The sequence below is a fragment of the Chenopodium album genome, chromosome 18 (genome assembly GCF_948465745.1).
Source record: "Chenopodium album chromosome 18, dcCheAlbu1.1, whole genome shotgun sequence".
NCBI classification, from domain to species: Eukaryota; Viridiplantae; Streptophyta; class Magnoliopsida; order Caryophyllales; family Amaranthaceae; genus Chenopodium; species Chenopodium album.
In genome coordinates, this window is record NC_137851.1 from 39,935,282 (window position 1) to 39,952,333 (window position 17,052).

Sequence of the window (17,052 nt, forward strand, 5' to 3'; positions counted from 1 at the left end):
TATAATTTCTGAGGGTTTGGTCCCTAATCTCTATTTCAATTATTTGATTTGATTGTTTGATTTTATATTTTCCTTGAAGTTACTAACGCGTGTATTTTGTTATTAAAAAGAGGTACGAGGCATCAAAGTATGTAATCTTATTGCTCTATTCTCGTAGAAAGCATGTTTCAATTTGTTTAATTCCTAGCATCATGTTAGGACGTTATTATTGCTTTCTAGTATCATGTTTAGGGTGCCTTTTACTTTTTTCTAATATCATGTTAGTATCATGTTAGGTTTAAAGCTTTGATCTTTATTGCTTAGTGACATGCTAGGATTTGTTATTAATCTTGTTAGTATCATGTCTAGGATCTTGTTATTATTATGCTTTAGCGTTAATATGATTATTATTATGATTATAATTATGATTTATGATTATCATGTTGCTTGATGCTTATTTATTGTTATTGCTTGATCACGCCCTCTCTTGCAGGTTTAAAGGGATTTTGTACTTGTAATCATGCTTAATAAGATAATTAATAATCTTGTTTAGGGCTAATATGATTATAATTCAAGTGATCGCCAATAATAGTTTTATTTGTGCATTAAGTTCAACCAACATAGATAAACAGGTTTAGGGTTAACCTATTGATTGCATGCTAATCAGAAAACGCACATGAATACGAGAAGAATAAAGTAGAGGCCTATTATTTAGGGCATGTTCAATCTCTTTTAGGTTGGATTTGTAACTTCATCCCCGAACCCTATTTGGTTCAAGATCTTTTGGAGTTGACGATCTCCTGGATCGTTAAGGGGTGTAATCCTCACCTTGTGAACGGTTTACAAGTTCCTAAAACTTGTTGGCGACTCTTTTGCTCTAGCTTCCTTTCTTTTGGACGCCACCATGCTTAAGTGTATGATCACAGTGGGGTTCAAGATTGGGTTAATGGCTTGAAATATTCCCTACAATCATATAGAGTTTAATTACTACCTCCACTTTTTATTATTTGTAATTTTAAAGGAATATTCCAAAAATTTGTTCGTAAAAATTAAATAGAGACAGAAAGACAAAGATGCACGTTATAAGGAGAGAAATAACACTTTAAAAAGAAAAGAAAACATTTGTGGTAAATAATATGAAACATTTTTTTTTGACAAATGATGCAAATAATATGAAACAAAGGTAGTAGTAGTTGAATTGACAAATGTTAAACAAAGTTCAAAACCTCAAACGTAACGTCTGTCTACATTAGTATACTTTTGAGGTCACTAATTCAAGACCTACACTACTGAGTACTGACACCTTAACAATTGCCAATATGAAATAGTCTAAGAAACTGCCTACGTAATTTGGCAATTGCACTTAGCCTAATGCTTCTTCTGTACAATTTTCTCAACAGTGATTAGACACAAGAAATTACTTATTGTTACGTGCAATTATGCAAACTCAAGTCACAAGGCTTCCTGTTCCCAGAGTCTCGACAAATCCTTTCGATGATGAAAACTACCCAAGCTCACAAGTATATACCTGACCTGCGTCTACAACAAAGTGTAATTAAGAGAGCGATCATTATGTTAAGATTTACTTCCAGTAAAGAAATGGAGTAATTACCAAATTAAAGTTTTGCAAAGGCCTCTTCAGAAAAGTCTACCGGCTGATAATGTTGACAACTCAATAATTGTGTTGCATCATCATGATTTACTATAGGTAACAATATTCGTAAATGTTAAAACAGCAGATGCAATTTCTGCATGGAAAATGAAAGGTGACTCAAAGGAATAACAGAAAAACAAAAGAGGACTAAATTAGAATAACAGAACAAATAAATGAGAATTAACATCAGAGTAACTCCTGACTTCCTGAGTTTCCACTTTCCACCATCTATACCAAAAAAGTTAAAGAATGGGGCAGCTAGATGAGTCGCTATTAGATATCTAGCATGTTAAACAATAAAAAAAAGGATTAACTACGAGCTTAATATTTATTCTTCAAGTACTTGTATGTCAAAATAGCATTGATGAAAGCTTGGACTTTCAAAGATATCACAAATTAATTTATCAGAACAGCCATATAATCATACACAATTAACACAAAGCAGGACAAGAAAATATTTAGGTTGGCCAAGATGTATATCAAAAGTTGTTAAGCATGATGACAAAATCAATTTCTCAGTAAGCACCACTATAAACATTTTTTTGACTAAATTAACGTAACCACTATAAATTAATAAAGGACAAGTGTCTTAGGTAATTGTTAGGTTACAAAGTTGAGTGACGGGGAAAGCAAAATAAACAAGATGAAATCAAGATTAGCCAACTTGTTACTAAGATATAATCACTGAGACTTCTAATGCTAATGTATTGCGGGCAATTACTTGATGATCCACAGGTGAGTCAGAAACATGTTTCTCCAAGAGAGAGAAAATCTCACTTCCATTTGACATGCTCAAATCATTGCTTGAAAATAAAGAGCTAAATTGAGTTCATAAGCACCTAATTACAAGCATATTGGATTCTTACTCGCCTTCATGTCTTTTGAAACACTTATTCTTCATCAGCAGCACCAGCCAACTCCTCTAATTCATCCACATCATCAATAGGAATATCTTCATCATCAATAGAATAAGCGCCTATATAAAAACAACAAAATTGCAATTAGAAGAAAAAAAAAAAATCTGTCAATAACTGCAGTAGAAAGCACAAAACTAATTGTCCTCGAGCAAAAACCAACTATAAAAGAGGTGTGCCAGACTGACAATCACATTGGAATAAAATAACCTGTAAAACCAGGCGACCTAAGGGCCAAGAATCACAATTCCGTCCCAAAGGACCAAAGGTATAGGCCCAAAAAAAAAAAAAAAAAAAAAAAAAACACAGGTGATATAACCCATTCACCTTCAATCACAAGACCGACAACCATACAAGCCAAGCGTCCCATATGGAAGCTAATATTTCAAAACTACATCATAGAAAGGTAATATCCACAATGCAAACTAATAAAGTACATATGATTACCAAATCTCCACAATATCAAGACAAAAAATGAAAAAAAAGACATTAAGTATAATTATGTATTTTCTCCAAAAATGCAAATTATCAATGAGCATTCCCGAGTTTATCACAATCAATTAGCAAGAAGGATATGCCTTCTTTAGATAATTGATCTCCAAACGAGATTTGCAGGAGGGATTAAAGCTTATGGCTGCAAATCTCATAAGGATTAATCCCAAGCATAAGTTGGAGGGAGTTAAATTATTAATTACTTTGGTTCATGTAACCGACCCTACTTATGGGATTAAGGCTTTGATTGATTGATTGAAATGGACATTAAATACTTTACAAGTTTAAGTGATGTGAAAAAATCAAGCAACCATACAAGAAAGGATTGAATAACCATCTGTGAAAGGGAACTTCCAGTCCAAATCCAACCCTTAAATGATTTAGAGTTAAAGCTTAAGGCATTCATCTATAGGTCTCAGGACTAGATTCAAACTCACATCCTTGTTACTCCACAACCATTACCTTAAACAAAACTACAAAAGTCTCTCAGGTCTCAGCTTCTATGATGCCAAGGAGTCATGGTACATCGTAAAAGAAACCAAATCTCAAATTCACAGAGACACGGAAATTTTTTTTATGATTATTCACTTTCTACAATTTTTTTTATGATTATTCACTTTCTACAATTACTGTTTAATTTTGTTCGGTAGAGTTGAGCAGAAGAATAAGGAAACAGAAGAAAAATCTACATGGATTGAGTTCATTTTGGACTCGCCACCAGCTGCAGTGTTGATTTCCATATTGCCAGGTATAGTTGTATTATGTGCCCACCCCAGACAGGAAATGTCGAGGCAAAACGATCAATCGGAGCATCACTGCTCAAATTTATTAGACATTTGAAATTGAAAACAATCCTTTGTTTTATTTAAATTTTTTAGTTGCACCCATTTGACTTTTACAATATTCACACATTCTACTTACAAACACTATTGTTGTTGATTTATACATAAGAAAAAAAAATAGTCATATGGGAGCTTGTTAGATGCAGCTCTCCACATACTTTCAAGATATTGTGATTTTTTATGTTTTCAATTCTTGATATTAAAATATATTAATGATTGAAAACTATGCATTGATAAGAGTTAAAATAAAAGGAGCACAACTAATAAAACTAGATAAATGACATAGCCTTCCAAAGTAGATGCCATTTTCCACCCACAACTTTTTATAGTTCAAACTTATCTCAGGAAGTAAGGAACCTCAAAATTCAAAATCATCAATATTGCAAGGGAGTTTTCTAAGCCATTCTTTTTAAGAAATGTGTTGCCTTTGCTAGTTTTAATGATAACAAACAATCTTCCCTTGCTAGTTAAATACGGAGTAAACATTTGTTAAGTATGCAAGTTTTTAGGAACAAGTTCAGAGTAGAGAAGGTCCTATTGGCTAAAAACACTTTGCAGAGTACTAAAGTGCAGCAAACATTGAAGTTCTAATGTGATATTCCTATAGAAGCCTATATACAAGTTCCTATAAGATAGGGCATAAAGTTCCAGATTTGGAATGGATATTAAAGCTACAGAGTTAAAGCTTCTTGAGACTAAAGAGAATGAATTTACTTTTAGGCTTTATGCAAGTGTTTTAGGGGTTTATAAGTTTATTGGAACAAAAGGAACGTAATAAGTGCTATATTTGGAACAAGTTGTTTTATCTCTTTCATAACTGCACGCAATGAGAAAATAAGGCAAAAGTAAGGATTAACCAAAAGAAAGATACAAGCCTAATATGGCCAAATTTGATTATCGTAAGGCAATAATAGAAGTTAGGGATGATTGATGATGAGGGGAACATAATGAAGAAGTTACAAACATGGGTCTCATGGCAAATATTGATAGATCTTAGCAACTTCATCAAATGAGGTAAGTCACAAAACTCTTCGTGCCTTGTCTACAAATAAATTAATTGCATTGTTATTAGAAAATTTGGATGATTTAGAAATCTTATGGGCATTTGGTTTGCATAGGGTAAGGGGAATGACATTAAGAAAGGGAAATAGGGAAAAAGGAATGAATATCACCCTAGTTTCATATGTTTCGTTTGTACATAAGAGTAAAAACAAAAATTAAAAAAAAATAGATAAATAAATAAAAAAAAAAAATGTCGTTGTATTGCCTCCATGGCTCCACCCCATCTTGCCTCCATTCCACTAACACCTCAAAAATTTCGAAAAAGGGTAACAAGAAAATAGAGTGAGAGGGAGCTGTCGGGGATGATGTTGATGAAAATTAGAGGACAACGACACGTGTTGGAGGTCAACGGGTGGGTGCCGATTGTTGATTATAATTGGTAACTGTTGTGGTGGGAGAGATAGTTAGGTAGTGGTTGTGGGGAAAGGTAGTAAAAAAATCCTAGGGGATTGTGGGAATCAACTTAGAGAACTTAGGGCCAAAGTGGAAAAGAATATAGGGTAAAGGGAATGGCAATTTAAACCCAACAAACAACATCAAAGGGCATCAATCCTACCCTTTGATGAACACCCTGTAGCAAACGCCCCCTTAGGAACAAAGTGACAAAGCTTTTGAGCTTAACAAAGACCAAGTTACTAATTAGAACAATATAGGTGTTTTGAGATTTTAGAAATGATTAGATAAGCTTAAAAATTCTTTTGATCGTGTTAAAATTGAAAATATCACGCTTAATTGAGACTAATATGAGAAATTTTTAATATTATGTAGAAATTGAATAATGATATTATTATTGTAAGGAACAAAAGAAAAAGTTAGAAATAGAACTAGTTTTAGCCAATAAAAGCAAACATGTGATACCTAGAGCTAATCCTAAGTGGATACCTAGAGCCAATAATAATAATAATGATATTATTATTGTAAGGAACAAAAGAAAAAGTTAGAAATAGAACTAGTGATACCTAGAGCTAATCCTAAGTGGATTCACAATGCACAAAAGCTAAAAGACCAAGGTTTAGTTTCTTTCCATTAATAAAAAGTAGTCCCAAAAAGAACAAATATGTGGATTTACCTAGTAGCAAGGTTTATTCCTTTTGTGGTAATATTGAATGAAGCTTGCTCCAAAAAGAACAAGCAAATACTACAAACGAAAATACAATTAAATGAATGTACGTTAGAAAAGCTAGTGAAGATAAAAAAAAAAAAACTAAAAGAAACCCATATTTCTTACAGGTTGTTACGAGAGGGAAGTCAAGGAACAACACTTGGTACTCTATAGTGGTTGTTCCAAAATCTAGATTGTTTCCACTAAACATTGACTTTTGGAGATAAAAAGAAAGGCGAGATCATCGCAATTACGTAATATAAACCGAGAAGGAAGAGCAAAGGTAGGTAGTTTTTGGCAATAAGGGATTGTAAAGGTCGGTAATCAAAAGTTACCAATTTGGAGATGTGGCATCAAGATGTAATTAATATATTCTCCCCAAACACATCTAACTCTATGAATGTAATGTAAATGAATTTAATTAACAATCATTAAACATTTTCAGTCTAAATTCTCTGGAATTTTATCTCGGTATCATTACTTGTCAAGTTAATAAGCATCGTACAAGAAACCAGGTTAAGCTCACTCCTAAAAACCCTTCCACAAGACCACAACAATAAAATGGAATTCTCGATAAAGCTTAAGTTCAATGTTCAATCATACAATCTTGCTACTCACAAAAAATGTTCACAATTTCACATATAACCAAATCACAATTAAATATTTAAACATACTTTCAATAATTCACTTCATCAAAACTAATCACTTCAACACCACCAAAATATTATGCACATAGGAGAAATATATTTTAACTTATATGTCCCTTTCTTTCCTTTCTTATGACATCCTAATAAAAGCAATAAAACATAGAGCACTTACCTAAATATACCAAACAATTATTGTTATTCACTTAATAATTCAAAATTAATTACTACAATTTAACATTTAACCACAAATATATATTTAAAATCACCAAAAACCAAATGCAGATCAAAAACATAGTCCAAACAAAGGAAATCAACATAAATAACTTGGAAAAAGATACATAAATCAAATAAACCTCATCACTCTTCCTCGACTTGATGCAAAGCGTGTACAGAATCTCCACATAACGTTAATTATGAGGAAGCTTGGAGATGAGTGATGAGAACTATTTAAATTAAAACATTATTTATGTTGATTTTGTGTTTAGGTTACGGTTTTAATGCATGTTTGGTTTTAAGAAATTTAGAATGTTGGTTTGGTTTGGTTTGATTAGGGCCATGGGCTCCAACTTGTAATATAATTATTTAAATTAGTTTTGAATTTTAATTTGGTTTTTGAAAATTAGTTTAAAGCTGCTTAACTTTTGTAAAATCTTTAACGTTATCATGGGGGAAGTAAAATTCTAGTAATTCTCTAAAATATTTTTTAAGGAAATTGTTTATAAAGTACTCTCTCCATTTCATACTAAATGACACACTTAGGGGGTGTTTGGTTCATCAAATTGGAATAATTTGGTATGGAATCTTATATTAAAGAGGTATGAATTCTAAAACTCATACTTGTCCAAAGTTGTTTGGTTTTATTAAAGGAATGCATTCTATACTTCATTAAAAGAATGGATTGTGAATCTTAGGGGAAGATGTGAGTATGAGATTCCATGGATATGAGAGAGAGTTAGAACCCCTTGGTTATGAGATTCCATTATTAAAAAACTCAACCAAACAAAAAAACTACATGAAATGGATTCTAACTCCATTCCAGCTCATTCTAAATGATCCAACCAAAAGACCCCTTAGACTTTTTCACTATTCATACGCATATTCCTTTTTGGAAAGTTTCTTTTTAGTCGACACATTTCTACTTTAAGAAATTTTTATGTTATATTAACCCATACTAATTTCTCTAACTCATCTCTAGCTCCTCCCTTCACTCTTCTCTCTTCTATCTTTACCATAAGAGACCCGGTTAATACTCACTCCTCCATTATCATCTTCCCCACTCCACCTCCACCATCACAAAAACCACCATCACTTCATTTCTCTCCTCTCTTCCTATAAGACACCCAATTTCAAAACACAAACCCGACTACCAAGCTCTCACGGTCTCACCTTTGGTTGTTGAATCCATCGACACCAAAGAGCTTCTCCATTGTTGCGGTACTCAAATCTGAGAACGGGGGAAAAATTGGAAGGAAATGAGGTGATTAACCCTAGATTTTAAGCTAACTCTCTCTCTCTTCATTGAGCGAAATGGGCCACGGATTCCACCATATTCGAACACGGGGAAATTAAGACTACTAAAATCCAAAATATTTGAAGCTAGGTGGTTTTAGGTAGATTAATTGGTGTCCACTTAGATGGTTGGTGTCTAAGGAGTTAACGGAGGTGGAGAAGGTTGTGGTGTAGCAGTGGGCTCAACTTGTCGTGCAACATGTCAAGATAGGTGGGTTGGGTAAAGGGTAGGGATAGGTAAGGGAATTTTTGTCATTTGCTTTCCTTTCTTACTTTTCCTTAATTTTTGTGCAAAAATGAAACATGTCAATTAATTTGGAATAGTAGAAATATCAACTTTGACCACGGATTTTTTATGAATTATAATAATAAAAAAAAATGATACCATTTAAATGTTGTTAAATAGATACTTTTATTGTTTCTAATAGTTGACGTGTTTAATTTAGGCACACATATTTAGGAGAGGAGAGAGAATGAGAGAGAGAATAATAAAGCAAGTGGAATACACTAGTAAATATAAGGTATAAAACTTACCCAAAAAGAAAATGTGTCAACTAAAAATAAACTTCCTAAAAAGGAATACGTATCAACTAACATACGGAGGTAAGTATGATTTATTTAGGATAAAACAATCTCATTTATGATCAAAGAGGGGTAGTAAGGGAATTATCACTGTTACGACCATGACTTGGCTCGCTCGCTACGCGATCATATTTCTTTATATACAAGGAGGCATTACTTAGATAACTTTTATTTATTAGTAAGCTTGAGACACACATTTATGATTTATCCAAAATAAAAGAAATCAGGTTAAACGAATCAAGAGAGAGAACATGCCACTTTGAATAATTTTCTTTACTCTCTCTTTAATTCTTCTTAATTAAGTTTAATTCACAAAATATCATGCTTAAACTTCAATTCAATTTCAAATTTTGATCTTCCCCAATTCAATTCCATGCTTTTAACAATGCATATTGAGTAGATTCTACCGTTACTTGAAATTGCTTGTAATGTTAAGCTTTGAATTTGGAATTAAATTGATTAATGGTGGATTATATGTGATATTCAATAGAGTACCTAGCCAGTATTGCATTATTTGTGAAGTGTTTTAAGCTTTGTAAGGCATGGACATGTGTGAGCAGAGTGAAATTATTTGCATACTAATTAGGATTATGTAGTACTCCATCTTTCCCTAAAGATTGTAATCTATATACAATATTTACAAGTAAAGAGAATCTTTTAATTTCTTTGCAATATATAAGGAAAAAAAAAATCATGTGGGATAGGATCTTATTTGATTCGTCTCAATAAACATTTTTAATATATCAAACTTTTTAGGGATATTAATAATTAATAATGTGCATTGTCAAACATGTCGAAATGGAATAGGAAAAGGGAAAGGATAGAGTAGAAATTAAGCTTTAGCTGATAGTATTAACAATTGAAGTTGTTTGGCAATTGGTTATTGGTTGTTAACTCACTGGCTGTTAGCATTGGCTGTTTGACTATTGGTTGTAACAATGCAAAATGATCTTGAAGGACAATATTATGTGTATTTATTCATCTATTACGAATATTTTTAATTCATCTATTACGAGTATTTTTAATTCATTTATTACGAGAATTTTTAACTAAATATAAAATACTAATCAGCAATGCATACTTATTAATTATTTATCGATCAAGTTATATAAATTAAAATTATTAATGATTATTTATAAAACAATTATTGCTGTAAATTTATTATCTTATAATGATCAATAGGGAGTATTAAACATAAACAATTATTATATATATAATTATTAATAAATAATTAAAATTTAGTAATGAAATATTAATTATTCAATTACTTACTTTATTTCTAATATTTTTATTAATCCGTACTAATTAATAATTATTAGTTATTAATAACTAATTGTTCACTAATTAATTAATTATTAATTGTTAATCGCTAATTCTCAAGTGTTAACTATTAATTGTTAATTGTTAGTGAACAGTAAGGACATAAAAGTAATTTTAAAGATGAAAAGCCCAAAAGCCAACTTGAAAAACTTTTGGCTTTTGGCAGAAAAGCTGGCTTTTTAGCCATAGAAAAAGCCAATTACCTTGTTTTTTATAAAAAAAAAAAAAAAAAAAAAAAAAAAAGGTTGTTTCACCAAACATATAAGCCAAAAGCCATGTAAAAAAGTCAAGTCTCTACTACGTTTAGTCTTTGCACGATCATGTATCCATCTACATGAGACTAATCTATCTAAATCTGATCCTAATCCCACAGTCACTAAGTTGTCGTAATACTAAGGTATTTAGTGATTAGGAGTATAAATTTGATTTAATTGAGATTTTGTTTGTTTCCAACAATGACCTTGCAAAACCTTGTAAGTTAGATAAAAGATTACAAAAGAAGATGTTCGATTTTGAAATTTAAAAGCCTGGGTTATATTTATTTTGATGAATTTATAGTGTAAGATTAGTCCTCACATCCAAAAAATTCAGCCACGATGAATCATATACATAAAGTCATAAACCATACTCGTACAACCTTACCCAAGAAGACAACATAGTTTATTAGAAGAACCTTGTGACTTTTAGATTTGGTCATTCTTTTCATTCATTCTTATATCTCATGTATTAAAGTTTACATGTAAAATGTCAAATGATATTGTAGAAAAATCTGAATTTAAATAATATCAAACCAAGAACCCAAATATAATAGGAATTATATGCTATGTAGTATGTATAGTCACATGAGAGTCACCTTTGGATATTGAAGGAGAGTAACTACTCATCTCACGGGAAGCAATGGAGTTGTCAAGAAGATATGGTAGCTCAAGTAACTTCAAGAGTGCCTCTGTCTGAGGATTTCGATAATGTTCTGTAATCAAAATTTCAATGACCATCAAAGACCAAATTACAGCATTTAACCCCCGTCTTGAGTAATAAAGCATAAAAGAACGAGTAGCTATTGTTCGAGTATGGGGAGAAAAAGGGCACCAACATTTCATATGAACAAAAGAGCACTGAAATAGTCAGAAGAACAATATAGAATACGATCCCGTAACCATCATGATACACATAAAATTAGAGTTAAAAAAAAAAATAAGATTTGCAGAGCTTCTAAGAAACACCAATTTATTGCCATATTCATGGATTTACCACAAAAGCCCACAATGAGGAGCTATTTGACTATTTGAGCATCTAGAATATTCAAACAAAAAACATTAACATCATGTGTATGATGCAACTTAATGACAGAATCAACTTTCAACAAGAGAAGCAGGATGTATTTCTAGCATATGAAAATTGCTTGTTGTAGACTCTTTAAATTGGAAAATACCCTGAAAACCAAAAATTACTAAGCTCTATACACAATAGATTAAATGTTTACCCGCTGAGGAACCGTTAATTACAGATTGAGAGGGATCATGGCATGGAGCTGTTCGTGTAAACTCAAAGGGTTTAACCCCTCTTGTGTTTAGCTTACTCCTGACCCACTGACGTGAACCTTCTGTGTCAACTTGCACACTCCTTTTTCAGGAAAAAAAAAAAAACAAACAAAAAATATACATTTGTCAAGGCTTAATCAAAGATAAACAAGAACATCAACAAATAGAATAAGTAACACACTGGAAATCAGCAGGCCTTGCTGTGATGGGGAAGGCTTTATTGAATGTCCTGGTAATTGCAAGCCACTCTTCATCATAACATATTTCGAACGGTCCAGGGTCTGATTCAATTTCAATAATCTGATGCAAAACTTAAATTAGCATCAGCAATTCCAGACAGTTGATAAATTGGACGACAAGTGGGATGACACTTTCATACCTGTAAAAATTTGCGATTAGGCAAGCACTTGTCAAGTGCAAGAAATTTTGTCATAGAACCCCCTTCACCATGCTGGACAAGGGCAGAAAATTTGCAGTGCAGGTGAGCCGAAAACCAATAAGAAGGTTTTAACTTCTCCAGCAGCTTAGCTGCAGGCTTACTACCAAGAGTTCGCTCTTGAATCTGAGATGTTGATTGCTTACAAAGCTAAGTCACAGTGAATATATTGCCATTAACAATGGCCCAATTACTTGCAAGCATTGCTGGTAGAAACATATGACATCAAAGATTTCAGCCATCATGCAACTAAATTTAAGAATCAAACTTCTAATTTGTACTATTGTACTCATAATGCAATGAGATTTCAACTTAATCAGATATTTAATTCAATAGGTTGTTATAACAGTGAGTTTCATAACCTTGCAGGGGAAAATATTCAGCTTAAAGTTGTATTAAAATTGAATTTATTGTCTGACAAGCATATAAGCTAGACTCCTACAATGCACTAATTCAAAAGTAAAAGACGGTGGACAGGTGTTCAACTCCTATGACTCATGAGAGAGATAAATCCCTATATGTTCTTTAGGAGTTTAGGCACTAAATAAAAGCAGAATACAATGTTCCATCCTCGCACAAAATATTTTCAGTAACATAGTCAAGATTACCTCTTTTTCAAAAAAAGGCTTCTTCCGGACAAGTTCCTTCCAATTTCCACAATCAGTAATACCAACTGGCCAATCATGTGAAAGAAATATATCAATTGGCTCCTGAACTTGCATAAGCTTGTGAACATCATATTCACGAACATGGTAGATAGATCGGATATCACTCTCATTGTATGGAGGTCTTTCAAAATGTCCTGGTCAAAACAATGCGTACATATGATTTTAAAAAAATAATAAATAAAAATCCCAGGTATGACTGTTATAGAATGCAGAGAGGTTTAGATAGTGAATTTGTCATACCAATATTTAACTATGAACGTGTTTGTAATGAGAAGAAATAGAAAGTCATATTATTTAAATACCACTCAAACTAATGTATGCCAATTGACCAACCTAATTTATAATGGCGAAAATTATATATTCCTGACAATCCACCAATTCGAATGTTGCCAAACTTGATAACTCCAGCAAAACCCAAGAAGAATATGTTAGGTGCAGCCCATCCACCGTAGTACCTAAAACACAATACACATCACTCTTCTAAATTACAGAGTATATATAGCAGGATAGCATATGAAATCTTATATTAAACTGACTACCCATGTTGGTTGGTAATACAACTAACATATTTTCCCCTATTCAGTAAATTTCACTAACTATATCAGCAATATGATACTTAAAGACCTAACATGTGACTAGACATTAGAAATAGCTCTAGCAAGAGGTGCACGATTATGTATAAAAAATATCCTATGTATAAAGTACCATAGAAAAGTTTAATATTTGACTACACATCGGAAATTATGATCATCATAGATTAGATTGACCATCCCAAGAATGTGCTCAAATTAGCTGAGCTCAAAGCAGATATGGAATCCGCGAGAAAAGAGGACTCCAACCTAGAAGACATTCTAAAGGAGGCTAAAATGACAACATACAACAGGGGGAAAAAAATCAGGTAGAAACATTGCCAAACAAAGTAAGAACACAGAAATCCCTTAAAAAAATACCATTCATACAAACTATCCAACTTAGAAGAGAACTGCTGCTGTTTATCTCCTTTCTTTACCTCAGAAACAGATTTTTTTTTTCCAGGTCTAAGAAGATTACTTTATCTCATGTTATCCTCAATCAAAACACAAAGGTAAGAACCAAGTTAAGCAAAGAATAAGGCATAACCCTTCTTTCCAGACACCGATGATCCCACATCCCCACCTCAACTAAGAAATAGAATAATTCATTTTGTAGAAAAAGATAACATTACAATTCACCATCGATTAATCATTAGAAAAACTAAAAAGACTTTACAAGATCAAAATCAAGGGCACCACTCCATTGCATAAATTAATGCACCACTTTGACTAGCATGCTTCCCAACACAACTTTTACCATAGATGCCTTTAGTTATCTACAAGTAAAATATACTCCTTCCATTACCAAAAGCTCAACTCACTTTCCACTTTAGGGTGTTTCAAAAAGTTTACTCACTTATACTTTAATCCAATTTTGGCAAACCATTATCAATATTTTAGCCCTCGTACCCCACACTATCTACACATTTCCACTCACACTCTCTTACTCATCTTATTGTTCTTAAATCCACCCATCTTTTGCTTAATCTCTTCAACTTTGTCCACCTCACTTTTTCCAAACTTTCCAAGAAACACAAATCTACAGAAAGATAGTCGAACCTTAGGGAATGGATGCGGTATAAAAGGTTGATATCATGAATTTGTACAATGGAACTAATTCAACAACATTCTAATCAATACTATTTGTTTTTAATCAATTAGTAATAACATGTGATCAAAATTAGTGTATGAAATTATGTGCAAAACTAAAAGTGTAGCAACTATTTTGAAACAGAAGATATAAAAAAAAAAAAAAAAAAAAAATGCAAGTAAATACATGCATATTCCACGATCCACACTGTAAAAACATGCACAATCCACATCCAAGCTTGTTGGGGATAAGTGCTGGATCATGAAATTACTTACAGTTCCCAGAGGTAATTGGAAGCTTCATGATTTCCACCAATAAAAATAGTAGGCACAGGAGCTACTTCTTCTCCAGAGTAGTATTTCCAGAAAGTGTTCATTTGCCTATATTTAGGTTTAACATTTAAACTTTCAAGATCCTTTTTGTTTCTAACAGCCTGTCATAGAGATAAGATCAAGCCAATTATCAGTCTAACATGAATTTTAAAGATTTTCACACAAACAGGCAGCACTATACATATTCTACAGTTTATTTACAACGAGAACACATTCGTGACAAAACTAGAATGACTTGAAACTGCCAAATTTACTAGACACTTATAGCAAATGCTTCTGATGCAAATAAAATGTAATCTAATGTAAAACAGGTCTGCACAAACCTTAACATATTGAATACATTTTTTACGACATCCAAATTGCCACCAAATGTAGCCACAAAAGGTTTCAATATTCGTGATATTTGTGTGTGCAAGAGCTGAATAAGTGATCCTCCAATGGTGAGAAAAAAAATCTGCATCTTACAAGATAATCCCTAAGGCACTTTCAAAAATCGAATTAACCAGCTCACAGTCACCACTTTACCATTACAAAATTCATTACTTATCATATATCAACATTTTGTGTCCCTAATTGCTCGAAACATATATCGACACCAAACTCATAATTGAAATAGCACGGGCATTAAAGAGAAATTTGATGTAATAATCCAACATCATTCACTCATAAATTCTATACATCAGAAATAAACACTTAATCCCACAATAATATCAGTCATTCTACCAATGTACTACTTTATAGAATCAAATAACATATTCAAGTAAATTCAGCAACTATGAACACAAAATGATATTAACAACAACTACTACTGAATCAACATAACCCTAAAAGTTCACAAATTACGAAATTAATCAGAAACAGTACTAAAATTAAACTGATGATGAGGAAAAATTGTAGAAATTATTATAGAGAGAAAAAAGAAAACCTGAAAGTCGCCGCAGCAAATGAGAAGATCGATTTTGGTGTTTTCTTCTCTCTGTAAATCGGCAATGGTTTTGTAGACGTTGTCGAGGTCACCATGCATGCATCCTTCCACTGCTATCTTCATCCTTCTTGGTCTTTCTGAAGAAGCTTAGGGTTTCTTTCTGAACCCAACAATTGCGTCTGTCAATTTGTATATTTTGGTGTTTTTGACGTATCACGTAAAATTAAACAAAATGCGACAAGCAATTTGACTGTATTAGCTTAATCAGAGTATTAGTTTACAACCTTGATTTTTTAAATCGGCCTTTAGTATCCATTAACTTTGAATGGGCTTTTTGACCGGTAACTTGCTACTAAAAGAACTATCAGGTTGCCAGCCAAACAAACCACCGAACGAACCACCGGTACGCCACCAAACCCTGCCGCCTATCCCTACCACTATTTTAACTGTCACCATCACCAAGATGAAACCACTACCTCAACTATGAATTTTACCCAATCATCATTGGAGAAATTGATTTACTGGGTCACAAAATTAACAACGAAATCGGACAAATCAAACACTTCGAGGCCTGAACAACATTAGTTCCCCAAAGTAATATTTCGACTTTATTATACACACAGGGTATTATGAAATTACTAACAAATACAGCAAAGACAATCACAACAGTGTGTAGTATGTTTGTGATCTAATGTAACCGAACTTTGATAATTTATGATGATGATGATAATTGGGTTTGCAAAAAAATGGTTTCAAGAAAATGAATAAACTAACTTTTTCTAGAATCATCCATCTATTCGTCATATGTTTAATTTTATATATATATATATATATATATATATATATATATATATATATATATATAAATATATATATATATATATATATATATATATATATATATATATATATATATATATATATATAAGAAGCAAACAAAACAAGTCAACCATCACGATGAAAACCATCACTTTCAGTTAGCGAAGGCCCGCGCCCAACCGGGCTGCGGACCGCCCGACCAGGCGGATCTGGGTGACGAACCTGGACAGTCTCACGCCTGACCGAGCGGTGATGGCCCTACCGGGCGGCGGAAACCAATTCTAGAACATAAGGCTTGAGCCCGATAGGGTGACGAAAACCCATAATCGGGCAGCAACACCTCGTCAATCTTCTTCGTTCTCGCGCCCTGCAGGGCGGCGACAACCTGACCGGGTGACAGACTAACGGCAAAAGACAGGGTAGCTTTGCTTTCCCTGCTTCTCCTTACTTATCCCTCTAAACCGAGGTTCTTCACTCTAAACCGAGTTTTTGCTTCTAACCTTTGCTATTCTTAATTAAACACCTTCACTAATCAACACCTTCACCTTTATTAATTAAGCAAAGCA

General features: G+C 32.8%; 1 protein-coding gene across 3 annotated transcripts; it reads right to left on the bottom strand.

Annotated features, from left to right (window-relative positions):
- Positions 1-1,112: 1,112 nt before the first annotated feature.
- Positions 1,113-16,112, bottom strand: LOC145590869 (lariat debranching enzyme-like). 3 transcript variants are annotated; one of them, XR_014102182.1, is made up of 11 exons: positions 15,668-16,112; positions 14,686-14,843; positions 13,082-13,203; positions 12,689-12,882; positions 12,024-12,206; positions 11,826-11,944; positions 11,587-11,726; positions 10,957-11,073; positions 2,500-2,609; positions 1,592-1,681; positions 1,113-1,518 (listed from the first exon to the last, which is right to left on the bottom strand). XR_014102182.1 is itself a non-coding variant. In XM_081647259.1 (9 exons), the coding sequence occupies exons 1-9, from the start codon at positions 15,788-15,790 to the stop codon at positions 2,524-2,526; spliced, it is 1,242 nt and encodes a 413-aa protein (XP_081503385.1). In that variant the 5' UTR covers positions 15,791-16,108; the 3' UTR covers positions 2,109-2,523. The 3 variants fall into 3 exon arrangements, 1 of the variants encoding a protein (XP_081503385.1); XR_014102181.1 differs by having other exon boundaries at positions 1,592-1,727; XM_081647259.1 differs by lacking the exons at positions 1,113-1,518; positions 1,592-1,681 and having other exon boundaries at positions 2,109-2,609; positions 15,668-16,108.
- Positions 16,113-17,052: the final 940 nt, after the last annotated feature.